The sequence below is a fragment of the Gadus chalcogrammus genome, unplaced genomic scaffold, assembly GCF_026213295.1.
Source record: "Gadus chalcogrammus isolate NIFS_2021 unplaced genomic scaffold, NIFS_Gcha_1.0 GACHA104, whole genome shotgun sequence".
NCBI lineage: Eukaryota > Metazoa > Chordata > Actinopteri > Gadiformes > Gadidae > Gadus > Gadus chalcogrammus.
The window spans coordinates 63,897-91,749 of record NW_026613539.1 but is presented as its reverse complement, the minus strand read 5'-3'; the positions used below and the strand labels follow the sequence as shown (position 1 = coordinate 91,749).

Genomic DNA, 27,853 nt, shown 5'->3' with positions numbered 1-27,853 from the left:
GTTCCAGACAGTGGTTTGTTACCAGTAGAGCTCTGGTCCAGACAGTGGTTTGTTACCAGTAGAGCTTGGGTCCAGACAGTGGTTTGTTACCAGTAGAGCTCTGGTCCAGACAGTGGTTTGTTACCAGTAGAGCTCAGGTCCAGACAGTGGTTTGTTACCAGTAGAGCTTTGGTCCAGACAGTGGTTTGTTACCAGTAGAGCTCCCGTCCAGACAGTGGTTTGTTACCAGTAGAGCTCTGGTCCAGACAGTGGTTTGTTACCAGTAGAGCTCCGGTCCAGACAGTGGTTTGTTACCAGTAGAGCTTTGGTCCAGACAGTGGTTTGTTACCAGTAGAGCTCTGGTCCAGACAGTGGTTTGTTACCAGTAGAGCTCCGGTCCAGACAGTGGTTTGTTACCAGTAGAGCTTTGGTCCAGACAGTGGTTTGTTACCAGTAGAGCTCCCGTCCAGACAGTGGTTTGTTACCAGTACTTGTTACCAGTAGAGAAACCGTACGGATTCCGTGCGGTTTGGCAAGAATTCCGTACGGAATCCATACGGCTATTAGTTATTCACTCCGGCTATTAGTTATTCACTCCGGCTATTAGGTATGCAGAACGAGCCCCTCCCTCTTCTTTGCTTGACCACTAAGTTTGAAGGCTGTCTAACCAATCAGTGAAGAGAAATACCAGACTAAAGTAACGCATTGTCGAGACTAACGCATTGTGCCTCCATGTTTCGCCGTAACATAAAGCTGTGTTGTCTTTACTAGTTTCACTACAATGTAATGACCACTAGCTAGTGGAAAATACATTTGTGTCTAGTACAGTGCTATATTTGTATATGTTAGGCTATATATTGAGATGGCAGTGTGCATTGAGTAGGCCATTGAGTAGGCCATAACATCACAATATTTCATGGATGCAAGCAAGCCAAGACAATCAATCTATATCTATAGCCTACATGCCAACACACGCACACACACACACACACACACACACACACACACACACACACACACACACACACACACACACACACACACACACACACACACACACACACACACACACACACACACACACACAAACCCACACACGCACACACTTTAAACACTGGTAAAGCAATAGGAGCCTGCATTGGCTAAAGTTGTTGGGATGCACGTTATTTTATAACAGGCAGGGGCAAAGTTGTGCATTACAATGCAAACACGACAATAATTGGCACGTTCTTGCGCACTCAGAAGAACATGAACTGAATAAATGCCAGGTATATACCATATCGGAGACGGGCACACAATCAGTGCATTTGCAAATGAGAGCCTGCAGTATGACCGATCTTGTGACATTATTTAACCATCCATCTACAGCTAATACGATCAGACAGATACATCATTGATCACATATAAGCCCACAACAAGCCCAACATCACCTCGGCAGGTGCGCTCTCTCTCGCACATTCACACAATCACTCCAACTCCAAGGCAAGGCTGTTTCACTAAGACCACAAACAACCACAACTAACCAGCCTACATATCCACAACAATGCGCAACAATCAGTTCATTGCATATCTTCTGTTTGGCGCACATGGCTAATTTGCATAGGCTACTTGCACAGGACTGTCGGCTCCGCTTGTCAAAAAAATAGAACGTATTTGTGAATAAATGCTTTGAATTCTGAATACTGGACTTGGTGAGCTTAAATAGGCTATTAAGTGACCTTTAGTGAGATGGCCTAAAACGGAATACAAATGAATTATTCTAGGACATAGGCTTTCAGGATCAATTCAGAGGTTCAACTGTTCGGGATTCATTTTGCTTAGCCAGTGAAAGTGACCAGCTGTAGATTCCACACACTGTTAAAAATACTTCACTACAAGTAGGCTATAAGTCCTCCAAATAATTCAGCAGAATTGCATTACTGCCACAAGCATAGGCAGCAGTAGTCATTATGCGCTAAAATGGTCCCTGCCAGTGTTTTTCTATTCTGATGTTTGTGGATGAATCTTTCAGCTACAGCTTTGTTCCATTTCCTTGCGATGGTTTGCTGGTTTAATACAGCAATTCATCAAATGATGTAAGATGATGTGTCCGTTGCGTGGCTGTCATGTGAGAGCCGTATACGCATTTTAAAAACACCTGTAATGAGCGTGACTATGACTTTCCGAGCGGATCATGGGGGGCTCTTCAATCATTTATTTTTTAGGATTTTCTACCGTCATCCTCCAGTTTATCGCAAACATCTGGAGATAAGTCGGTTTAATTAAATACTCAAGTGAAACACAAGTGTACCTCCAAATTGCACTTATTGTACAGTACTTCGGTAAGGGCATTTACAATCCATCACTAAAGTTTTGATAGAGTATTCTGATTCAGCGGATTTAAAATGTATTTGTATAATCTTCACAAATCTTGCAGCAATGCAATGTTAATATATCATCATGGGAAATGAGTATTCTGATTCAGCGCATTTACTATTTATTTGTATAATCTTCACAACTCACAGCAATGAAATGTTAATTTATCATCATGGGAAATAGCATATAAACAAGCTTCATAAAAATTCATTTCTAAGCAGTAGGCCTACTACATATTTCTCAACGTAAACATCATGACCATAAGCTATCCCAAAGTTTTCACACCTTTCACACAGTAGGGCAGCATTAGTCATACATAATTAACAACACATCAAAGAAACTTTATTGAGGGATAGCAGTGAAAAAAACATCTGCGTCTTGGGTAAAGTTGGGCTATGCTTAATGTGAGGAGCAGGGCCCGATTGGAAGGAAGCCCATTCAGGACGAAGTTGACCTGGAGAAGGCAGCTGCAGGCAGATGAAGATGGGGGGGCTCTACTTCTTATTACCACAACAGGAACAGAACTCAGCCAAGCCAATGAATTCAGCCAAGTCACTGAGAAGTCTGTCTGTAACATTTGGAAGATACAGTTCAACCATGTAGGACTTTTGTAATTCCCCATTGTACTTTACAGAGATAGAGCACTTTGTTGCAGTCAGACATTTGTTTTTGTTTACCTTTAACATAGTGAGTCTGGAACACAATAGTTTGACCTGGCTTGGTGGAAAGCCCACTCACCACGTCAAGGTGCAGGTCATGAGTGGGAAAAAAGGTGTGTGTGTGTGTGTGTGTGGGGGCACTCCAAGCGTCCTTCCCTGTGTGTGTGTGTGTGTGTGTGTGTGTGTGGGGGCACTCCAAGCGTCCTTCCCTGTGTGTGTGTGTGTGTGGGGGCACTCCAAGCGTCCTTCCCTGTGTGTGTGGGGGCACTCCAAGCGTCCTTCCCTGTGTGTGTGTGGGGCACTCCAAGCGTCCTTCCCTGTGTGTGTTTGGGGGCACTCCAAGCGTCCTTCCCTGTGTGTGTGTGGGGGAGCACTCCAAGCGTCCTTCCCTGTGTGTGTGTGTGTGTGTGTGTGTGTGTGTGTGGGGGCACTCCAAGCGTCCTTCCCTGTGTGTGTGTGTGTGTGTGTGTGTGTGGGGGTACTCCAAGCGTCCTTCCCTGTGTGTGTGTGTGTGGGGGCACTCCAAGCGTCCTTCCCTGTGTGTGTGTGGGGCACTCCAAGCGTCCTTCCCTGTGTGTGTGTGGGGGCACTCCAAGCGTCCTACCCTGTGTGTGTGTGTGGGGGCCCTCCAAGCGTCCTTCCCTGTGTGTGTGGGGGCACTCCAAGCGTCCTTCCCTGTGTGTGTGTGTGTGGGGCACTCCAAGCGTCCTTCCCTGTGTGTGTGTGTGTGTGTGTGTGGGGGCACTCCAAGCGTCCTTCCCTGTGTGTGTGGGGCACTCCAAGCGTCCTTCCCTGTGTGTGTGTGGGGCACTCCAAGCGTCCTTCCACGGGGTTGGGCACCTTCCTCCATGGCCTCCTTAAATCGATTGTACTCCGGATACACCGGTAGCCTGAGGACCAGGGAACAGGTATTGGCCGTGGGGAAAAGGGCCGGTCCATCTTCCTCATGGAGGAATTCAAGCCGGGGTCCGATGGGAAAACCCACAGCAGGAATCCTTTTGAGGCCCGTGGCAAATGCCAGAACCGCCCCCAGGGTGAGACTCGTATCTCCATCTGTTAGTACATAAGAGATAACTTGTAAGAACGACCGCATGTGAACATTAACAGGAATTTTACACTGCCTGACATGTGCCAATCTTTCGTCGTCCTTAGTTAAGATAAGATATACTTTATTAATCTCAGCAGAGAAATGTAGGTTATGTTTTATGTTGGTTTAGGTTGCATTTCTCAGATCACAATAGAAATGTTCAAAAGTCCTTGTTTAACCCTAAGTGTGCACTAATAGTGTCATTCTTTCGAAAAAAATATAAAATGTGTTATGCTGGTTCTGTCACAATCGGTTCACTATAATTCCCTATGCAGTGCTGTATTTACAGGTATGCCTAGGTTCACAAATCAAATAGTAAATATTTTTCATGTGTGCATTTGTTCATTCATGCAGAGCTGTAAACAGTCTTGTATTTTTCCTTTGTGTTTTGTGACCCATTATTGTTTGTGAAGACTTAACTTCTACAGGATGCCCCTTTTATATCCATTCATGATAATATCACCTGTTACCAGTTACTAATGTTGAAACAGTTGAACATTGTTGTTTTTTGAGCATTCTACAGCTTTCCTCTTTGGTGGTCCCCTGTTTTGAATTGTGCATCAAATTCAGAATAAGCATATATTAACAAAGAACAATTAGATAGATAAGGGTTGTAGATAGAAACACTTCCTTACCCTCCACCTCGATCAGCCAGTCCCTCCAATATATAAGGGTCCTGGCCTCCTTCCTCCTCCGATTGGAGCCCGGCTCAGACAGGTAGGACGTCATGAATGTGGACTCCAACCGGGAGGCCAGCAGCGGCTCAGGTGTGTCCATGAAGACCCCCTTGAGCTCCTCATGGTGGATCCTCAAAAGAGCTAGAATCCCGAAGGTCTCCAACCCTTCTTTGAATCTGTAAAATCAATGAGATAATAGATCATAGAAAATATAAGGTCTGTTGCTCTGAAGCCTGTTCTAGCCTACTCCATTGTACATAATGTGAAGATAAAAATCAATTAGACAAGGAATCCTTTCAATTAATATAAATTTAGATTATTTTGGAACACATGATAACTTTTCACTCCAACACAAAGGTCTCAGTCCATTAAATAGTCAATTCCCAGCTCCACTTACTGATTGAGAGCAGTCAAAATACAGCCCTCTGTGAGGAAGTTGAGGGCTGCCCCCAGCAGCTCATCCCTATGCGGGAGGCTCCGCACAAAGGAAAGGAGCCCATGAGGGAGAGCTCGTCTGTGGCCTCCTCCATAGCCTCCCTGGCACCTTCCACATGTGTGGCATCTGCAATCTAATATCATACATTAGGAACAATAATCATTATTTGGGATTTCTAAGCACTTTCATGGCACAAATTATCTTCTAACAGTAAAGAATGCATTGACATATGTGTATGACATAAATCATACATTGAAATTCAACATCAGTACACTATAGAGCACACCACACAGTATCTTGACACAAAAACACTTCTCCAAAAAGTGGTTTAAATTAACATTAACCATTTACTTGCCTTTTGGAGCTTGGTCCTCAAATTGTAATCTGTCACCTCTTCCAAAGTGGCAGGAAGAGGGGACAGATTACAAACCTGTCTGTAGAGGCGCTGTGATAGGAATCTCGGAGAGACCTGCCCCTGCACCAGGCAGAGGGCAATCATCTTCCCCACCAGCCTGTACTGTCCTTTCTGCAATGCTGTGATAAGGGGAAAAGCACAAGGTTATTAAAGTTTGTTGCTCATTTTAAATGCATGTTAAAAACTCTAAATTGCAACGCCCAATACCATAAATTAAATTCAAAGCTTACCAACACTGTTCAGGGCCAGGGTTTTGTTGCCCTCAGGACCTTCAGATATAAAGAAGTTCTGTATTTGGTCGATGAGGAGGGTACAGAACTCTCTGGTCGGATTGTGGCCTTCTTGGCTTTCCATGGGCTACCTCCAGATACCCCCTCCATGCCAGGGCGCCCTGAATTTATGTTTATTAACAGCTCCTCCACCGGGGTCAAGACAATTTGAGGGCCAGATCCAGTCTGCCGACTGTCGGCCTTTTCACGATTGGCTTAAAAAAATGGCTTATTTAAATTTAAACCAATACGATGGTGGGAAAAGCTTACCAGTTTGTATGTTTTTTACACTTATAATTTTTCGCAATTCTGGACCCCCCCCCCCCCCCCCACCCCCCCCCCCCCAAAAAACAAAACTCTCCGGTTCTACACGATTCACGTGAATGACCAAATAGACCAAGAAAACGGCGATTGTCGCAGGAAAGCGACAAGTTTGCAGCTTTGTATATTGAAGTGAATATTTCACGGAGAGGCGGCGCCCTAGCGCCCTCTATTGACCCACCGCCACTGGTTGATATATCGATCATTTGTTCACTGTATTAGCCTACCAAATCACAGGCCTCTTCAACGGTTTAAATCAGACATCCTTTTTTTCTCACTTCCATTGAAGGACGGTGAATAGTAATTATTAATGGGAGATTGAAACATAATTATCAATAATTAATTCAAAATGTCACTGAATCCGGGGAAGGGGAACATCTTCGTGGTGCTGTGGTTCCCTCTGGTGGTCAGTAACGGGACCTCAGCTCATCCTTTGAATTCTACGTTATACATAACAGCATATCAAATATAATTCACCAACATGTCGGACTGCTTCTATTCTATCCAGACAAAACCAGACTTCTCCACACTGCATATCTGATTTTATTTGAATTTCTACAGGATAAATAAATAAATACATACAAATGAAATAAATATAACAATGACGTCAGAGAATAATTCAGTTAACATTATCTCTCTCAAACTATTTTTCTTCTGAACATTTTTCGGGTAAAAACCTTCACTCATACAGACATGAATATAAATAAATACATAAAGTTGATAAGATAAACAATTAACCGTTCATGTGCCCTTTTAACATATAACAGCAAGAACCATGTTCGATTAGATTTGAATAACAGATGTCTGGGAACCATTTAGTTTCTTCACATGGTTGTTTGGGTGGAGACTCCTCTGTGAAGTTGTGCGTGACTCTTGAGATGACCAGATTGACTAAATGTTTTCCCACACTGTTTACAGTGGTATGGTTTCTCTCCCGTGTGGATCCTCTGGTGACTCTTCAGACTACCAGATGTACTAAATGTTTTCCCACACTGTTGACAGTGGTATGGTTTCTCTCCCGTGTGGATCCTCTGGTGACTCTTCAGACTACCAGATGTACTAAATGTTTTCCCACACTGTTTACAGTGGTATGGTTTCTCTCCCGTGTGGATCCTCTGGTGACTCTTCAGACTACCAGATGTACTAAATGTTTTCCCACACTGTTTACATTGGTATGGTTTCTCTCTTGTGTGGATGCGCTGGTGTCTCTTCAGTTCACCAGATAGACTAAATGTTTCCCCACACTGTTTACAGTGGTATGGTTTCTCTCCCGTGTGGATGCGCTGGTGTCTCTTCAGATGATCAGAGCGACTAAAGGTTTTACTGCACTTCTCACATCTGTGGCGTCCGGCTCCTTCTGCTGGAATCTGGCTCGTGCTTTGGACGGTTCCCGGGGAGGCTCCGATTGGTTCTTGATAGGAGGCTGCGACGTATGGGAGGAGCCTAGGCTCCACCTTGATTTCTCCACTCCTCAGCAGTCGGCCGTACAGGTCGCCATGGCTCCTCTTCATGTGTTTGTGGAGGAAGATCTGAGACGTGTAGGAGTACGGACACTCGGGACAGGGGAAAGCCTGTGCTGGTGTCAGCTGGGATCTCCCTCCTAGGAGAAAGAGAGAGTCATATGCATTTTATTTTGAGATTGCTGCTGATGGCTGGTTTAAGTAGCCTCACCTGGCCAGAGTCAGGTGCTTTAGGCTTTGGGGCTTGATAAGGCTGCACAGCCTAATCAGCCTAATCAAGCATACCTGAATTTGTATGATTGGATGTTTTTTTTGAAACCTCCATGGTACTGTATATTTTGCATTTAGACATTTTTCCAAGTAAGAATATTTTTCTATTATGTTGTCATCTTTTGTTTATTATATTTAAATGTATGGTAAAACTTTACTATTTCCTGTATAATTTCTTAACTGCCTTGTTAATGTAGATGTTTATTGTCCAAGCTCTTTTGAATTAAAATGAGAGATGTGGTCATGAAGTGCCGCATAGAAACCAAACCCTGACAGAAAGACAGACTTGAAGGCAGACCTTTAGTAGAGCTCTTGTTGTTCCACAGTCGATCAAATCCGATTCCCAGATGTCTGGCGTATTCGTCCCCATACCAGACCAAGAGCTCTGCTCCTGAAGTCACGAGGCCACAGGTGCGATAAGGAATTCCTCCTTTGTGCTGAAACGCTATTAGGTTCTGTTCCTCTTCATTACGAGCACAATTGACGTACCTAACACACAGACAGGTACGTCAACACACCTTTACAGTCTATCTTCTGCACATGTCATAGCAACACAGAAAATATTGTGGATCTAATCAGATAACAGACATGGAGAAATATAAATGTTATCAATAAAGTAATGTAAGTAAGAAAATTGTGAACATTATTCATGCAGTAGATGGTATAAAAGTGAATAGGGTCCTACCTCATCCAGTTAGAAAGTGTCTCTCTTTGCATCAATGTAATCATTGTGTCTGCTCTTGTAGATCTGGAGAAATGTGTTAATCAGACTCTATGCCATCCAATAAACACAAAAGCACACATACAAGACTAGATCAAAATAAATGAATACAAACACACTGACCTCCCAGGAGTATCCACTCTCCAGGGCTCCCTCTTCATCTGTCCTGTGTCCTTCGTAGGGTCCAAAGTGTGTTCCAATGGGAAGGCCACCGTCTCCACAGTAAAACACCCCTAGACCGGCCCCAGGGATCCCATAATCTCTGATCTACCCCACATGAGACAGAGATGGAGAGAGGAGGAGAGTCGTAGAGTGAGAGGAATACATAGAGGGAGGGGTGGAGGAGGGAGGAGAGATAGAATACAAGAGAGGTAGAGGAGAGCGAGATGGAGACACATGGAGTAGAGAGATGTAGAGAGAATGAGGCAGGGAGAGACAAAGAGAGGTGAGAGGAATGGAGAGAGGAAGAGAGGTGGTGAGATGGAGGGGGGGAGAGGAAGATAAGATATGATAAGAAATGAATGGAGATGAGTAGTTGGGAAACAAGTGAGAAAGAGAGATTTAGACAGGAAGAGGGAGGGAGGAAAGGAAAGAGGGGGTTGGGACAGGGGGGGGGAGTTCAGAGAGGGAGTCACAAAGAGAGGCAGATAGAGGGAAATGGGGGGAGAGAGGGAGAGATAGACGGAAAGCACGATTCAGGAAGAAGAACCATTGGGGGAGAGATATATCCATCTGCTTTGGCAATATAACTGTTCACATTACTGTTTTTATATACATTAGCTGGGAAATGTATTGAACAATGAATGTTATACCGTCTCATTGGACGGGGAGAACTTTGTTGTGTTAAAGTACGACATATACCTCAAACCCAGCGGGCAGCGTCTTCTTGGCTCTGTCTTTCTCTCTGACAGCAACGGGGCGATCAGCCATGAAGACGATAGGACCGTGGACCGCGCACTCTTCGAGGAAGAAAGTCCTACACTCATCACAGACTGGAGAGAGTTCATTTATTTATAACGTCCAAGAGAGCTTCAGCTACAAATCTATATTAAATAGACAGAAACAGGAAGATTAAAAATTGGTTTGTGAATGAAAAAGAGGTGGGAAAAAAGAGGTGGGGAGAGAGAGAGACAGAGACAGAGACAGAGACAGAGACAGAGAAAGAGACAGAGACAGACAGAGACAGAGACAGAGACAGAGAGAGAGAGACAGAGAGACAGAGACAGAGACAGAAGTAGTCGTCATCCTTAGGTACTTCCGGTTCTTGGTAGTTAACTGAGAACATTTCTCAGGTTCGTCTCTCTTGAATAAACACTTGAGCCCTTCATATGTTCATGGATAACTGATTCACACACACACACACACACACACACACACACACACACACACACACACACACACACACACACACACACACACACACACACACACACACACACACACACACACAGTTACAGACTATACGTGCACAAAAAGGTGTTATTGCAGTGAAGCAGTGGTGGGATCAGAGCTAACCCAATGAGACCTCCTCCTGGACTGCAGAGCCCCTCTCTACTCCTCCTCCGGGGGGGTCGATCTCTGGATGAGAAGGAGTGGGCCCTCCAGAGACCTCCTGGTCACTCCAGCCCCGCCCTGAGAGACTCTGACAGACAGAACGACTAGTTAGGAGTACTCACTGTTTTATTAATGTGGGTAGGTACTAGGGCTGTACGGTATGGACTAAAATGTATATCACGGTATGATTTGAGGAATAGACGGTAACGGTATTATATCACGGTATGTTAATTTTATCTTCTAATTTCGATATAAATGCCTCTGAAGGGGGAAAAATACTGGAAAGGCATCAAAACCACATCAAAAAAATTAAATTATTTTCTGAAGTTACTTCCATCTCTGAAAAACACTAATGTTTAATAGTATGGATTTGTTTCTCCACTTGCTTGCGGACCTTGCCGTATAGTTTTGGCATCTCAATTTGGCTGAAGTGTGTGTGGGCAGGAAACGCGTACCTGGGATCGAGTGTTTTGACCATCTCTTTAAAGCCCTTTCTATCGACATTTTCAAAGGGAACCATGTCCTTAGACAGGTAAACAGTGACAACGTTTGTCAGCTCGTTCCACCACTGGCATTCAAAATGCCTGCGGAAGCAATGTCTGATTGCAGCGACGGCTTCACGCTTCCAGCGTCTGTCTCGTACGTTGTGGAATGAGAGCTTGTGAAGGGACTATTGCGCAACGCAGGAGGGCTTGCTGCGCGCCTGCGTGCTTGCGCAATAGCATACGGCCTGAGAAGGCAGTATCGCTGTCAATCTGTCCCTGGGAAAAGTAACGTGGTGCCGAATTGAAAAAGGAACTATGTTTCGTTACCTTATTTTCAGTAGTTGCTCGTAACTTTACTTTTTACATGAAAAAGTAGTTAGGGAACTGTATTAACGCATTACTTACTTTGTTACGCGTTACACACAACATTGTCTACCGGTCACACCGGTCTCACGCTAACGTCAAAATCCATACCGTAGCGCAAATTCACACCGGTATACGTTCAGCACCGTTTATACCGTACACCCCTAGTAGGTACCTTACCTCCTAGCAACAATACGTCTAAGGTTATACATCGTGCTGGTGTAATTAATACCCTTAATCCATGAGTCTGCTGTCACACGGACATGAAGCAGGTCTCGTACCATAGAGGACAGGACATGGTAAGGCTGCTGAAGGTGATGTGTGCTGTTTTATACCTGTACAGAAACTGCATCTGACGTACTGGGCTGTTGTAGAGACCCCTGTCTGACTGTTGGTGGCTTCCACACTCGAGCACCTGCTGACATAACTGGCTTTAGGTTAGGATGTAACCTGCTAACTATTACCAACTGACTATATGAGTTAGGATGTGACCTATTACTACAACAAACAGACCATATGTAAGGACGTACTATATTAACTATGACTAACTGACTTAAAGGTAGCTTAGAAGCTATTAACAACCAAGGCAGTATAAAACCTATTACTATTAACTTACTATAAGTTAGTATTTAACTTTCTGACTTACGATCAATTAATATTTAACCAAATAACTACTTACTGAATCTAAGTAAGGAAGTATCCTACTGACTACTAACTGACTAAAAAGGTAGTATAAGCTACTAACAACCAATGAAGTATAAAACCTAACTTGCATACTATATCTGACTAACTATAAGTAAGGATGTATGCTACTAACTCCTACTAACTGACAATAAAAGGGAAACTTCTTGTTGCCATGGCGCTGTGGGAGACGGCTGCCTCTCCAGTAGCTCTCCCGTTTTTTAACTTCTTTCTACTTATTGTGTGTTTAATATATATACTGTACTATACTAAACTATATACTATATACTATAGATACTTCTATTCTATTTATTTTTTCTAAAAATGCAACCAAGAGCCAGCTCTCTCACTTACCCAAGAGAGGAACTACTGGCTTTGCAAACAAACGGACTAACGGACAAAACAAACAACAAACAAACAAACGGACGGGCTGGGATACGACACCCAATCCCAGCGGAGCTGAGGAGGAGACCCAGGGGCTGCAAGGCTGGAGCTAAGATAAAGGCTGAGCTTGCGGATAATCGTAGGCGCTACAAACCATCTATTCCCTCCGTAATCATGGGGAATGTGAACTCGCTGCCGAACAAGATCGACGAGCTGTCCGCGCTGAACAACCAACGGATCTACCGTGACAGCAGCTTGTTCATCTTTACGGAGACATGGCTAAACCACCTTGTACCGGATGCTAACGTGGACCTGCTGGGATTCACTGCCGTGAGAGCCGACAGAGACACTAAAGCGAGCGGAAAAAGCAAAGGTGGGGGTCTCATCATGTATGTCAACAACCGCTGGTGTAACCCAGGACATATCTCCATAAAGACAGTCTCATGTTGCCGGGACCTCGAGCTGCTAGCTGTTAGCCTGCGGCCATATTATCTGCCGAGGGATTTTAGTCATGTGATCACCGTCTGTGTTTACATTCCTCCGAGAGCGGACGCAGCCACTGCCTGTGAGAAGATACACTCCGTCACAGCAAGGCTGCAGACACAGCACCCTGAGGCATTTATGATCATCTCTGGGGACTTTAATCACGTAACTTTGGATTCTACTTTGGCAGTTTTTCACCAGGTTGTAGACTGTACTACCAGAAACAACAGGACAATTGATCTCCTCTATGCTAATGTAAGGGATGCATATAGAGCGACTCCCCTCCCCCCACTGGGGAAGTCTGATCACAACCTGGTTCACCTACAGCCACTGTACATCCCCCTGGTCCAAAGACAGCCGGTGACAACTCGCACCATCAGGAGGTGGTCCCCTGAGATGGAAAGTGCCCTGAGAGACTGTTTCGACACCACAGTATGGGATGTGTTGATCGACCCGCATGGTGAGGACATAGAGGGGATGACACACTGTCTGACGGAGTACCTCAACTTCTGCGCAGACGTGGTCTCCCCTGTCAGGACTGTCCGCTGCTACCCTAATAACAAGCCATGGGTAACGCAGGGAAGTCAAGGCTGTCCTCAACAAGAAGAAGGCTGCCTTCAGGAGCAGGGACAGGGAGGCCATGAAGGCAGCACAGAAGGAGGTGAAACACTGTGTGAGGGAAGCTAAGGACAGCTATAGGAGAAAGGTGGAGCAGAAGCTGAGGGAGAACAACATGAGGGAGGTCTGGGAAGGTGTGAGGACCATCACAGGTCACAACACAAAGACCAGAGCTACAGGGGGGACAATGCAGACAACGGAGAGGGCGAACGAGCTGAATGACTTCTTCAACAGGTTCAACCAGCCCTCGTCCCCCCCACCACCACCACCACCACCACCACCCCCACCCTCACAACAGCCATCTCTCCTTCTTCCCTCTACACACCTCCCCCCAGACACCACAACATCCCCCTCCTCCCCCCCCACCGCAACACAATCCCCGCCTCACATCACCATAGACCAGGTCAGAGGACAGCTGAGGAAGCTCCAGCCCAGGAAAGCAGCAGGCCCAGACAAAGTGTGTCCGAGACTGCTGAAGACCTGCGCTGCAGAACTGGGAGAGCCGCTACAACGGATCTTCAACCTTAGCCTGCGGCTAGGGAGAGTGCCCACGATCTGGAAGACATCCTGCATCGTTCCGGTTCCGAAGAAGAACAGGACCAGCGAGCTGAATGACTTCCGACCGGTGGCACTCACTTCACACCTGATGAAGACGTTGGAGCGGCTCTTCCTCAACCTCCTCAGACCCCAGGTACAACACGCCCAGGACCGCCTGCAGTTCGCGTACCAGCCAGATGTTGGTGTGGAGGATGCCATCCTCTACATGCTACACCGAGTCCACTCCCATCTGGATAAGGGAAGCGGCACAGTGAGGATTCTCTTCTTGGACTTCTCCAGTGCCTTTAACACCATCCAGCCCCCTATGCTTCACGACAAACTGAACAGGATGGGAGTGGAACCCTATCTGGTGGACTGGATTGATGATTACCTCACTGACAGGCCACAGTACGTCAGGCTGAAGGACATCACGTCTGACACTGGTCAGCAGTACTGGAGCCCCCCAGGGTACAGTGCTGGCCCCTCTTCTCTTCACCCTGTACACCTCAGACTTTTGCTACAATTCTGAGCTATGTCATCTACAGAAGTACGCCGATGACACAGCCATCGTTGGGTGTATTAGGGGTGACAGAGAGGAGGACTATCGGAGTCTGGTGGGGGACTTTGCTCTCTGGTGCCACACTAACCGGCTACAGCTCAACACCTCTAAGACAAAAGAGCTGGTCATTGACTTTGGAAGATCCAGACCAAGTCCGAGACCAGTCCTGCTAGACGGAGCTGAGGTGGAGGCTGTGAATTCCTACAAATACCTCGGGGTCTGGCTGGATAACAAACTGGACTGGAAAACACACACCAGCTACCTGTATGGGAAGACACAAAGCAGGTTGTACTTCCTGAGGAGATTGCGGTCATTCAACATCTGCAGCAAATTGCTGTGGATGTTTTATCAGTCTGTGGTTGCCAGCGTCCTCTTCTACACTGTGGTGTGCTGGGGAGGCAGCATAAACAAGAGGGACACCTCCAGACTAGATAAACTGATCAGGCGGGCTGGCTCTGTGGTCGGCATGAAGCTAGAACCACTGGTGACGGTGGCAGAGAGGAGGACACTGGACAAACTGCTGGACATTATTGACAATGCCAGCCACCCCTTGCACACTGTCATCAACAACCAGAGGAGCCTGTTCAGTGGAAGGCTGCTCCTTCCCAAAGTTAGGACCAATAGACTAAAGAACTCCTTTGTCCCTCATGCCATCACACTATACAACTCCTCACTCTGAGGGAAGTAGGAGGAAATAGAATAGAAGTAATAGAAGTAATAGAGTAATAGATTAAGGGGAGAGATATAACCTATTCCACTGCTTAATTTGAACTGCTAATTTATTTAATTTAATTTAACTGTCAGCCACCCCTTGCTCACCGTCATTTCATATATGATATGATATTTATCCACAATGCCGTATGTGTATGTGTGTATGTATGTGTATGTATGTGTATGTATGTGTATGTATATGTATATATGTGTATGTGTGTATATGTATATGTGTGTGCATGTGTATATGTATATATATATATGTTTATTTATGTTTACATTTATTTATTTATATTTATTTATTTATATTAATCCTCTATACAGTTCTCTACATTTATCTTTTATTTTACTTGAATCCTGTTTTACTTCTATTATTATCTACCGGTACTTTCTATATTAGCTAAGAGTTTATTGTTTACTGTTTACTGTTTTTTGTTTACTTTTTATAGTTAGTTAGTTAAGAGTTTATTGTTTATCTTATATTATATTATAATTATTGTTTACTGTTTACTTTTTATTTTACTTTTTATAGTTATCTAAGAGTGTATTGTTTATCTTATATTGTATATAATTTAATATTTTGTTGTGTTTCTTTCTGTAAGCTACTGGACAATCAATTTCCTTGAGGGAGTCATCCCAAAAGGATCAATAAAGCCTAATCTAATCTAATCTAATCTAATCTAATAAAGTAGTATATAAACGACTCACTTCAACTAACTGACTAAAATGGGTAATATAACCTGCTAATTTACTATGAGGTACAACCTATTATTAAAAATGTTTATTACAGGTTTTCCTTTTTTCAGATGCAATAAAATCCCTTTAAATCAATAAAACCCCTTTTTGTTGCTATATCTTTGGTCTAATGATTAAGCAGTATTTGCAGGCTAATGTATCTTCAGGGCTTTGAAAGGGATAATGTTCACTGCACATTACTCCTTCCAGAAATGTCTTGTAAATGTCTTTGTACCGGTCAATCCAGAGGTCCAGAGCTGCTCCTCCTCAGAGTCTGTCTCTTCAGGTGAGCAGACTCTCACCTGGCCGGGCTTCTCTCTCCTCATGAAGGCCGGAGCCACAAAGGACAGGCCTGACACACACTCACACACACACACACACACACACACACACACACACACACACACACACACTCACACTCACACTCACACTCACACACACACACACACACACACACACAGACACAAAAGAAGCAGTGATGTGTACAGCAGCACCACCTGTGTCTGTACGTATAGCAATGTACTCAGTAAAACAGTATTTAAGTATGAGTGGTTTACCAAGAGACGACAGAACCAAATGGTTTTCCTTGATCTGCAGGAATCTTTTTTTCTCTGCCATACAGAGGCGGTTCCATTTTGTTGTGGAAAAGTAGGCCCTGATATCCGCAAAGTCTTCCTTCACAACAAACAGACAACATAATGTCCAATACTGTTCATCTACACCCTTACCACTTTGTAGATAAACAACCTTAACTACAACTGTAACACATTCTAGGTAATACTGAATATATCAAAGTCAACAGTTGCTATAGAGCAGCCAAGTAACTGTTGTAAATCCCACATATTTTGCATAAATAAAGTAATATCGTTCTCCTAAATTGCCATTCTCTCCATGGAGGGTCCCTTTCATGAACACATTGGTCTCATCTGATCGTATTTAATGGTGATTAACTCACCAATGTTGCATGAACAGATGTTTAAAGTATTGATATGGTGTCTCACCTCCTCCACTGAGTTAATCATCTGACTGGTAGGCCTACAGCTTGAGTCCAGATCAAACGTCTAACAATGAAACATAATTAGAACATCTGGGGAAAATATCGACGGCTAACATCCCTTTGCTGAGTTAATAAGAGTTACTTAACGTTGGTTAGTGAATAGGGGATTATCACGCTTCCTGGTTCCGGTGGCGGGATTTGTCTTGGTTGTGCATGAAAACTTCCGGCGCACTTCCACCATGGCTGAAACAAAGGCTAGATGTCACTGCTCTGTTCCACTTTGTGCATCTAACAAACAACACCAACCCTACTTAAGTTTTCATGGATTCCCGACTGAAGTGAGTCTAAGGAAGAAGTGGATTCAAGCGGTTCGCCGGGATGAAGGGCCAAACTTTAAAATAAAACAAGGTAGCACGTTTGTTTGTAGCCGGCACTAGTGAATCAGACTACAAACGCTACAGCTAGCAACCAACCGGGGTCACACCAAGCGACTGAAAATCGGGTCTGTACCCTCCCGTTTCCAGTGGAACAACTGGGGACTGCCTAGAAGGGGGTCTTTTTATAAAAGAGCATCAACTCGCTTAGGCCAAGACGTTCACCCATCCCTTCCTCTGGAGCAACCGCTGCCCTGTGAATAAGAGCCGATGGAGGAGATCTCAGCTTCGGTGGTGATGACAGAACATGATTTTGGTTCTGCTCCTAAACCAGGTTTGTCAGTGTTTGTTAGTGTTCTGAAATATTGGCTTACTATTACCCCATACTGTTCTTAAACCACCTACCTGACAGGATGTACTACCTATGGTTTAATCACAGAATGGGCTCTTAGTAGGTTATACCGAGGAGGTAGGTCAACTTTTCAGAACTCGGGCACAAAATGTTTTGTCTTATTAATGTCCCAGCATTTGACCAAACCACAATGTGAAAAGCTTCATCAGAAGTACAAATGTTGCATTTTATATCTTACTTAATTGTAAAGGTGAATATTGAGCTATAAAAAGCAAAATTTAAAAGCAATATTGAGCTACAAAAAGCAATTTCTTTAGAGGTCCAAACTGCTTCCAATATGCAAGTCACAGCCAAAATCTGGGTTAGATGTTTTAATTTTTTTTCCTCATCTCATACAGGTGCACTGGATGCTGCTGCTGTACACATACAGCAATTGGAAGAAACAGTCAAGGAGCTGATGAGAGCTGTCACAGCTGAAAGTGGTTCAAGTGCCTTTTCACAGATTCTGTGTCTCAGACGCGGACATCCTTTTTTACACCAGATTCACGTCAAGAGATGTTTTTTGTGACTTCTGGGAGGTTATTCAACCATCTGCCTCCATGTTGGTTTATTGGTCGAAAGCTCAGAAAAAGAAACAAACATTTGAACCCATTTCTCCCAGTCCAACGTGTAGACTGCAACTGGTTGAGTTTTTTCTCTTCTGCCGCCGGGTTGCTGCAGGCCTGCAAGAGAAGGTGCTGGCTGACATGTTTCAGGTCAGTGTGTCCACTGTCTCCCATGTTGTTATACCGTGGGCCAACTACCGTTACCTGTTTCTTGGCTCCCTCCCCATCTGGATGAGTAAACAGCAAGTCAAGAACACCATGCCAAGCTAATTTGTGCAGTACAGTCCAGATGTTCGGGTAATCATCGACTGCACCGAGGTGCAGTCGATGATTACCCGAACATCATCTTACAAGAACACAACAACCTTTAAGGCCTTGATTGGGATTGCCCCTTGTAGTGCTGTGACTTTGGTGTCAAGTCTCTTCACCGGCTCCATCTCCGACCCAGAGCTGACTGAACGAAGTGGACTGCTGGATTTACTGGAGCCAGGAGATGGCTGCATGGCAGACAAGGGTTTCACCATCGAGAAGCCACTAGCTGATCGTGGGGCAACGCTGATTATACCACCCTTCAAGATGACAGGTAAGCATGAAAGGAATGAACATTTCAAATTAAAACTTTGACCCAAATGTGACCATTAAGATATGCAGACAAATGTTTAAGATGGACAGAAGCACTCACAATAATATTACTAATTAATTTATCTCTAACCACTGCGCAGTTCACTGAAGAGGATGCTCTGAAAACACAAGCAATCGCTCGACTTCGAATCCTCGTAGAAAGAGCAATAGGCAGAGTCAAGGAATACCGCATCTGGGAACACACTGTCCTTTCACCTTGTCTGCGACAGTCAATCAGCTGTGGACCGTCTGCTGTGTGATGACCAACTTCCAGGGACCACTTGATTTAAAAGGCTACATCCCTGTGTTTCTACTCAAACATGTACCTATAAATATTAAATATAATATATAAATATTAAAACGAGAGGCACTGAACATTTGGAGTGGTCCCTTCATTTTTTCCGGAGCTGTAATTTTGTACACTGAAAACATTGTATATATTGAATGACATGTATGTAATTGAATGAGAAGTCTGTCATCTATAATCAATTTTAAAGTCCAGTCAGTCCATCCTGAAAGTATTCAAAATAATGTTAATATATAATGTAGTAAATGATGTCCCCAGAAAAAGGGAATGAATTAAATCCTTTTATTCTTTCAGTTCCTTTATTCATTCAGTTAATTTCACATTCATTTCACTTTCTGCTGAAGATACACATTCATATATGTACCAAAGAAGTACAAGTCTACATTATTTTTCATCTCTTATCATTTCATCCCTCCAGACTGAGCTGACGCCAAACCGACGTTAGCATAAGCCAACCTACCTAGCGTAAGCTAGCTAGCAGACACTCGCATTCGTAGTCGATATATTTCTCGAAAAATAAACAATCCCTGGTCCAGTTTGGAGCGGGCTGTTATGGAGTGTTGTTCGGTAAGTCTGTGAACTTCAGAAAACGTGACTTTGGGTACATTTACCAGGGATGTCGTGAAAGTGAACTGCCTGTCCTCCATCATCAGTTCGCCAGAGTGATGAGTGATTCACCGGATGTCACAGTGCACAATAAACACCGAATGCGGAAGTACTACGTATCAGCGTGATAATCCCCTATTGGCGCCGACTAGTCAACACTAGAGGTTACGTTTTGCGTCGAGGCATCGGGGCGTGTGTCGAGTATGTCGGCTCCTCCCCCAGCGAAGCTCCGCTTCGAGTAGGATTCACGTTGGCGAAATGACGTAGGGTGTGACGTTCGAGGCTTCGCCTCAGGCTACTGCTTCGAAATATGGGTTCAGTATTGGCGGGAGAGTTCGACTTTAATGGCTATTAAATCAATAACTCCTTCTCAGTTATCATACAGTGTGGGTCGGCTTAGCTCAGGAGGTAGAGCAGTTGACTTGTAACCGGTAGGGTGCTAGTTCAATCCCCAGCTCCTCCTAGCTCAGTGTTGTTGTGTCCCTGTCACTTTGCTCTTGACAGCTGACTGTCGCCTTGCATGGTTGACTCTGACGTCAGGGTGTCAATGTGTGTATTTACCGATGTAAGTCGCTTTGGATAAAAGCGTCTGCTGAGACACACTTTTGCCAAATGATTTATTTTCTAGCATGAGCTCTGTGCCATTTTAAACTTCCATTAACTCCATTAACTTCCAAAGTCTGAGATTTGTCCTTTTACTTAACATGAATGGCGTTGAACACGGATATATAACACACATATCATTGAAATAGCTGTAACAGGCACGGACGTATTGATTACCTGAATGATTATGGGAGACCTGCGTAAATTTCATAATATTGCTAATTGTCTAATATTAACATTTCAGTTGCGTTGGTAGGTATTTCATTTTCATTTGCTTGTTTAGCTATGTATGACAGGGTTATGGTTAGCTATGTATGACAGTTGACAATGTTGGTGTATTACAATTCATTATTTGGGTAGGCTACTCCAACTTCGTTGCTGGTCGATATGTAAACATTTACTTTTATATAAATTATTGATTGCATTTTTCGTAAATAGTTAGTTGGAAGGAATCTGTTTCTTAAGCAATAACATTGAACTGAATTGTTTAGGCCTACATACGTTTACTATGTTACTATGGTATTATATGGAGCAATCTTACATATTTATGAAGTTTCCAGATCAATAAAGTTCTCTCTTTTTATTTGAACTGCCTGTATGTCCTCTTGATTATAGTATTACAGTGTGTACCTTGGTTATCAGCTATCATAGAATGGTGTCCAAATGGCTGCATGTGTAAGAAATAGGATTTGAACCAAGTGTTACAATAAAAAAAGCTTTTATTACAAGACCCCCCACCCCAAATTTGAACAAAACTCTTTTTTGGGCTGTTTGGCTGGGGCAGAAGAGTGGAAGGGGAAACAAAGACAGGTAGCCTACACTCTAAAAAATGTAACTATGCTCTACTCAATTTAATCTGTGTAACATTTTTACACTTAAAATATTGAGTAAATTGGAAATCTGTGAAATCATTTAGATTTACTTTATGGATTAAGTAAATGTACTTATAAAATATTAGCAGATCTGAACAACTACATTGAGTACCATGAAATAAAAAAATTGAGTTGATATAATTAAAATTTTAAGTCTATGCAATAGTAACCCTAAGTTCAAACCACTCAAAACAATGAGTAGATATAATTAAAATGTTAGGTAGATGCAACTGAAAATTTGATTATTATTTAACAAAACAAATCTGCTACATTTACTTAATTTTTTTAACATAATGTAATTCATACTGGACTATCAAATACCAGAATAAATATGTAACATTAACTTATTTTTTAAGTATTTACTCTTTAATCTATATGAGTACTTCAAGTCAATATATTAAACAAAATAATAAACAAAGCAATTCTACACACATCAACATTTTTAAGTAAACATTTATTTGTCTGTTTTGACAATTATAAATCATCAAGTTTAAATCCAAACTCAATTAGCTGAATGTAATTATAGTTATTGTATAACATGGTAGACATTTATTAATTCTTGGTTCATTCAGCGTGATGCTCACATGGACACTGTCACATGCTCACTGGCGAGAATAAACCATGTTAAAAGAAACTAGATAATATACCATGAGTTGTAATGCCAGTTGAGATTTCCAGGTTGAGACCCCCTCAGTTGAATCTAATCTAATCTAATCAAGTTTAAATCCAACAGTTTATCTTTGCAAATGACATGTTAAAATGTCCATGAAGTTTAAATCCAACAGTTTATCTTTGCAAATGACATGTTAAAATGTCCATGCTATAAAAACAGTTGAACTCTTAATAAGGGGTCTCAACCAGGAAATCTCAACTGGCATTACAACTCATGGTATATTATCTAGTTTCTTTTAACATGGTTTTACTGTCACATCTGAGCATGTGACAGTGTCCATGTGAGCATCAGGCTGAATGCACCAAGAATGAATAAATGTCTACCATGTTATACAATAACTATAATTACATTCAGCTAATTGAGTTGCAAGTTCCAACAGTCAAAGTGCATTGCCAAACCAATCAAAACTCTTTTAAAGCATCTTTACATGAATATACTTATACTAGTCTTTCTTGTCTTTATGTTTCACTTCCTGGGTCTAAAGACAAATAGCTACATCCTCCATATGTATCTCTGTTTTCTTTTTGTTGCTTTAACTGAACTCTCTACCAGGCGGTGACCAGGAGCCATAATGAGTCCCTCAGGGGGTGTGACTGGTCTGGTTGGTCTGAACAGAAGAATGACATTAAGCATGTCTAAAATGCACCAAGGACAACATTTTGCATCCTCCAGAAATGCACCAAAAACAGTGATATTTCACATTAAAGTTCCACATCAGAAAACAAGAACAGTCCAACATGCAATTTCACTATGAATGGAAACCTTAAGTCTTATGTAAACATTAAGACAACAGTACATCAGCTAAACTTCAGACTTGCCAATGAAAAAATCCCTCACTAAGAGAGCATCTTGCTGAACAGTAGCCAGTCGCTACATACAGAGGTAATTCTTTAGTCTCTGAACCTTGTTGGAAAGGTTTCCAGAATCCAGCTCCAGCAGTACTTTCTGGAATACCTCAAAACTATGTTTGAGGTTCTTGGGGTATTGCAGATTTAACACGTACATCAGTCCCAAGAGATAGCAGCAGGCCCTGCTAACATCTCCAAGACTGCTGAGGACAGTGTTGCCCTCAATGACAATCCCAACATCCGATGACCCATCTTGTTTCCGCAGCAGGTAAATCTTCATGACCTCTTCTGCCAACTCCTCTTGAACACTGGCAGATCCATCAGCAGCATCCTGCAGACATTGTAAAGATAACTTGAGTTTAGAACTCACTCTCAACCTGCATGTCGCAAGACAAATACCACCTACCAACATAAGAGCATAGCAGGACATAAAGTGGACAAACTAAACAATACTACTGTGGTGGTCCCAAATTTGATTTTGATCTCACAGACAAAATAACTAATTAATGCTTCCATATAATTAATTTCTCTCTCCAAACAAAATTGACTCGTACAGTATCTGATGTCCACAGCTGGTTTACACTATGAAAGCTGCTTCTTCTTTGTGTGCGGTAAGGAAAAAACAAACGTACTGCAAGAACTCTATGGTCACCCATGATTACGTTGTGAAAAATCATGAAAACAATTAAGTATTATACTAACCTCAAAGTCCTTGAACAAGGCACTGGCATCTTCTCCCAAATGATTGATGAGACATCGGATGACAACCTCACGGGTCTGTTGAATGGGGATTCCACTCTGCAGAACAGAAAGCCTCAAAATGTTAATACAATGCAAAACTACACATTCAAGCAGAGGCAAACTTGACTTGAGTCAAAGCTTTCAATAGAATTTACGTTAGAAAAATTGAACTGGAGTTGGAGTGTAGTGATGTAAGAATAAACCAAAACATGTAAAATGGTGTGCAGAGGATGTGAGAGATTGAGGGACAGAAAACTAAGGAAGAAAAAGCAAGAACTGTTAATGAAGGCTTGAGGATAGGAGAAGGCATAAGAGAGAGTCGGTGGGGATAAAGATAAGTTATCTGATTAGGATATGAATATGTAATTATTGATGGTAATTAGCTTAAAGGAGAGAAACGTGAATGAGACAGGTTTAATACCTTAAGTAGAACACTCATTTGTGCCCGATGTCTCTCTCCTGCAGCACCTTTCTTCGTTTGAAACAAGGACAGCAGTTTAGGTGTATAGAAGTCCAACATTGCCATGAATTTTGGCTCAAGATTCAGTGTGGTGATCCTCTGAAACTCTGCGCTAACCTGAAAGAGAGAGATGAGAAAAGAAAAAAAAGAACTGGTGACTCATCTGTTGTCATTCAGCAAACACGTAAGTCCATACTGAGATGAATAGGATGCAAGACTGTTCCATTATCATTTTTAATAGGATGTACAGTCACCAACCACTTGATTAGGTACACCTGTGCAATCTAATGCAATCAAATACAACAGCTCTGCCACACATACATTTTCAGTTTTTGTTGAGATTGTCAAAAAGGTGGTTATTATACTTTGTTTATCATTGAGGACATTGTGGATGATGTTTATTGGAGTGCATAATATTGAGCGGTGTCCTTATACTTTTGTCCATCCATTAACATACGTTGAGGGGGACAAAATATTAGGAACACTTTTCAATGTATTGCACTCCAGCACCACCCACTACAACCTCAATAATAAACAAAGTATAATAATCACTTTTCTGACAATGTCAACAAAAACTGAAAATGTATATGTGGCAGAGCTGTTGTATTTGATTGCATTAGATGACACAGGTCTAACTAATGAGTGTGTAACTGTGAAACATGCAGGTTCAGTCCACAATATGTGTTGACCACTCTGTAACAACAATTCCAATTACTCACTTGCGAGACATCAAACAAGGCGGGCCATCTGTCCTTGATGTCACTGATGCTCATCTGTAGGGTGACAACCTCATGTCTCCTATGTGCAAAGGTTCTGCACATCAAGTCCTTGACGACTGTGCTCTCTCTCTTCTTTGATTCAGTGATTAGTTGGTTTCGGTCCAGCTCTTGTTGTTCCTTACTGTCTCCCGCAGGATAGTGTGGGAGAAACACCACTTCTCCTTTCCGTGCTTTCTTTATATTCTTTGCAGCAGACCTGTCATCCGGGTGCTTGTTCTTAAGTGAGTTGCAGACAACCTCAGGAAATCCAAGGCTTCGGAGCTTCGACCTGTAATTTCCCATCTTGTATTTAAGACTGTACATCCATCCAAGCCAGCCATTACGACTGCCTAGCTCTGTCAGGCATGGATGCTTTCTGACTAAAGCCTCTGCCACCTCACCTAGCTGAAGGCCTGTGGGGTAGGGTGTGTAGCTGTACATGTAGTCAGCTAATTTTTCCATGATTTCAGATCGGATCCGAGAATTGTTCAGCACAGTACGATCTTTGACAAACTCTTCATTGGCATTCATCCGTACTGTCTCTGTTGCCACAGAGAAAAGTGGAATGATGATTTGATTTGGCCATGTTGTCGTCTGAGGGCTTCTACGTGGGGATAGGATGTCTTGTGAAGACACTGATGAGGCATCTGTCTGGGAATCTGGCGTTGCATCAGTAGCAGAGCTTAAACTGTCATTCATTATATCTGTCTGGTTTTCAGTCAAAGCAGTCAATGTAAGAACTACCGATGGAATCATCACCACTTTGATTGTCCCCTTGTGTTTAATCTGGTTGGTAGAATGCAGAGTGAAGTAATCACCAAAGTCCTCATCCAGGTAATGCAGGGTAAAATCCTCAATGAGTCCAAATGTCTCCTTTACTGTCTCATGTAACTGTTCTACAGTGCTGGGTATTCCTGAGGACAGTGTAAGCTTCTCACTCCGGTGTTCTATAATAACCTTCAATGCAACGAAATCCATCTTGACAGAAAGAGAAAGAAATTTCTCTGAAGGAAGGAAGTAAGGTGTTAGACATTAAAGAGTCAAACTCATCACCTAACACTGGCAAATAATGTGACGTTTCAATGTCACCATGAGTTTTCCTTCCACAAAATATGCTGTCAAGGGATATGTGTCCCCAAGTTCACTCTGCTGTACCAGGGTCATTTTCCCAGAGTGGTCTAACATAAATGCCCTAAAATGTTCATCATACCAGCTGTTAAGCATTTTCACAATGAAACTGACACTGCCATCGACAATAACAATCTGTGAAATCATAACAAAATCAGATATACCACCAGTTGACCCATAAGGCAAAACCATCCCAGCAGCATATTTAGTTCCATGGAGTATGGCCACATTGGTCAAATTCACAGAGGTTTGTGTTGGATAAACTGCCTTGAAAGACTGCTGTATTCCTGTATCAAGTATGTCTAATGGAAGAGATGATATTTTTGTGACACACACTGCAGGTTTCAAAGCATTTCCTTGTGAAATGTATGCCATCATCATTTGGTGCTTTGAGGCAAGTGACATCAATACATTTCTGAAGCTCTTTGTGTGTCTAATAACTTGCTTAAAGAAGCTATGTTTAGCCTCAAATCGCATAGTCCAGAGGCTAACCAAAGGACCATACCCTCTTATCAAATCAGGATAATGCTCCAAAAAATGGTGCTTTGGAATCAATTTTTGATCTGGGAAAACTTCCAACAGCCTGTGACGATGTTCTGATATCAGCGTGTCTAGGTAGCAAAGACTTTCCTCAGTATGAATGGGGGCTACTACAAGCTCAGTTAAATCTTTTAAAATCATAAGAACGTGCCATGCTGGATCATTCAGTGGTACAGTTGCACCAATAATAAATGATAATAATCTTAACAATGTCCAGTTTTCACTGGCGTTCCCACCAATACTTTTACGAGAGGCAAAATTCACTGGGATAGGTCCGGGGTGATCCGTTTTATCAGTAAATTTGTATGGAAATTGTGTGATGGACTTGTTAAGTTCTGTCAAGGTGAAGTACTTCTTGTGGATGCACACATTAAGACACAGTGCCAGTTCCAAAGGAATTATTCCTTCAAAAAGGTCATGTAGAAGGTCTGGTGGGTACCCGGTTACAAAATGGAAATGACTTAATTTCTCTGTGATGGGACAACTTTTCTTCACACCACAACAGTGTACCAAAGCAGGATTTATCTTTACAGACTGAACATGTAAATCATAGTTCTCTTTTGTTCTTAATGGAAAAGCTCCTTAATGTACTTCTTTTTGCTGATAGTCAGAACGGTCGCCAATACAAAACCTACAGATATAATGTCCACTAAAGTTTTCTACAAGTCCACTTAAAGAATGCGCACCAAGATTGTCTGCTGAAACGCAAAAAACAGTACCTCTGATATTTTTGCCAACCTGAGGCAAAAAAACTCCTTCTCTCTCCAATGTTATGAGATCCTTCAAAAGAGGCTCAAGAACAGTTTCATAGCCAAAATGTTTTATATGATTTGCTTTACAAAGGAGAGCTAAATGAATTGATGTTAACTGTGATCTCAGTTCAGGTGGTGTATTGGCTAGTGCCCAGTAAACTGCTGTGACTTTATGTTTTTTCCGTGAAGTTCCAAGGGGATTGCAGATTTCAAAATCATCTGCATACAGTATAAGGGAAATACTGAACTCCTCATTAGCATGAAATTCATTTAGCTTGAATTATTTACCATCACGGAAGGATGCAAACCGTGAGTCGTCTGAAGTAGTCTGTTTAGTCAATAACCTGTTTACAATGTCTTCATTTTTCAACAATTGCAGTAAGGATTGAAGAACAGGCACATATTGAAAGCTAAAATTCTTCTCTGGATCCAAAATATACTCTACTGGCTCAATTACACTGAAGTTGTCCTTATAATACTTTACCATCTTAAATTTAGAAGAAAAGGGACCATCAGGACCCAAGGCTGCAGTAAAAGGATTGGAGTGATAGAGTTTGTCTACTAATTCACTAACAATAGCTTCATCAACAGCACAGTTATTCTTTGTAAAAATATCACTCACTAACTTTGGAATGTACTGAGTGGATGATTCGCAGATAAACTGAAGCTGTTCCACTAAGTCATCAACACATTTGCCAGAGACATTATAGATGCTTTCCAATTTTAACAAGAGAGAACCGACATTTTTCACAATTTCACCTTTAGTGTCCCTTTCACAAGCCAACTCTAAGGTGGTATCACTATCCACATGACAATATGATTCCAACACTGGAAAGTCAATTTCGTTCTCAGTAGCA

At 42.6% G+C, this 27,853-nt stretch overlaps 1 protein-coding gene and 1 pseudogene across 1 annotated transcript; both read right to left on the bottom strand.

Annotated features, from left to right (window-relative positions):
* Positions 1 to 6,254: 6,254 nt before the first annotated feature.
* On the bottom strand, positions 6,255 to 13,157 carry LOC130378834 (histone-lysine N-methyltransferase PRDM9-like; annotated as a pseudogene).
* Positions 13,158 to 21,540: 8,383 nt separating this feature from the next.
* LOC130378836 (uncharacterized) lies at positions 21,541 to 27,472 on the bottom strand. Its single transcript, XM_056585445.1, has 4 exons — positions 24,538 to 27,472; positions 23,780 to 23,935; positions 23,320 to 23,415; positions 21,541 to 22,948 (listed from the first exon to the last, which is right to left on the bottom strand). The coding sequence occupies exons 1-4, from the start codon at positions 25,552 to 25,554 to the stop codon at positions 22,640 to 22,642; spliced, it is 1,578 nt and encodes a 525-aa protein (XP_056441420.1). The 5' UTR covers positions 25,555 to 27,472; the 3' UTR covers positions 21,541 to 22,639.
* Between the last annotated feature and the right edge of the window lie 381 nt (positions 27,473 to 27,853).

What these genes read in the sequence shown, in the direction of transcription:
- LOC130378836 (XM_056585445.1), bottom strand. Translation starts at nt 25,554, where the DNA reads ATGGATTTCGTTGCATTGAAGGTTATTATAGAACACCGGAGTGAGAAG. An exon ending in CCTTGTTTGATGTCTCGCAA is followed by an intron (nt 23,936 to 24,537) that starts GTGAGTAATTGG and finishes TCTCTCTTTCAG; the next exon opens with GTTAGCGCAGAGTTTCAGAG. An exon ending in CCTTGTTCAAGGACTTTGAG is followed by an intron (nt 22,949 to 23,319) that starts GTTAGTATAATA and finishes CAATGTCTGCAG; the next exon opens with GATGCTGCTGATGGATCTGC.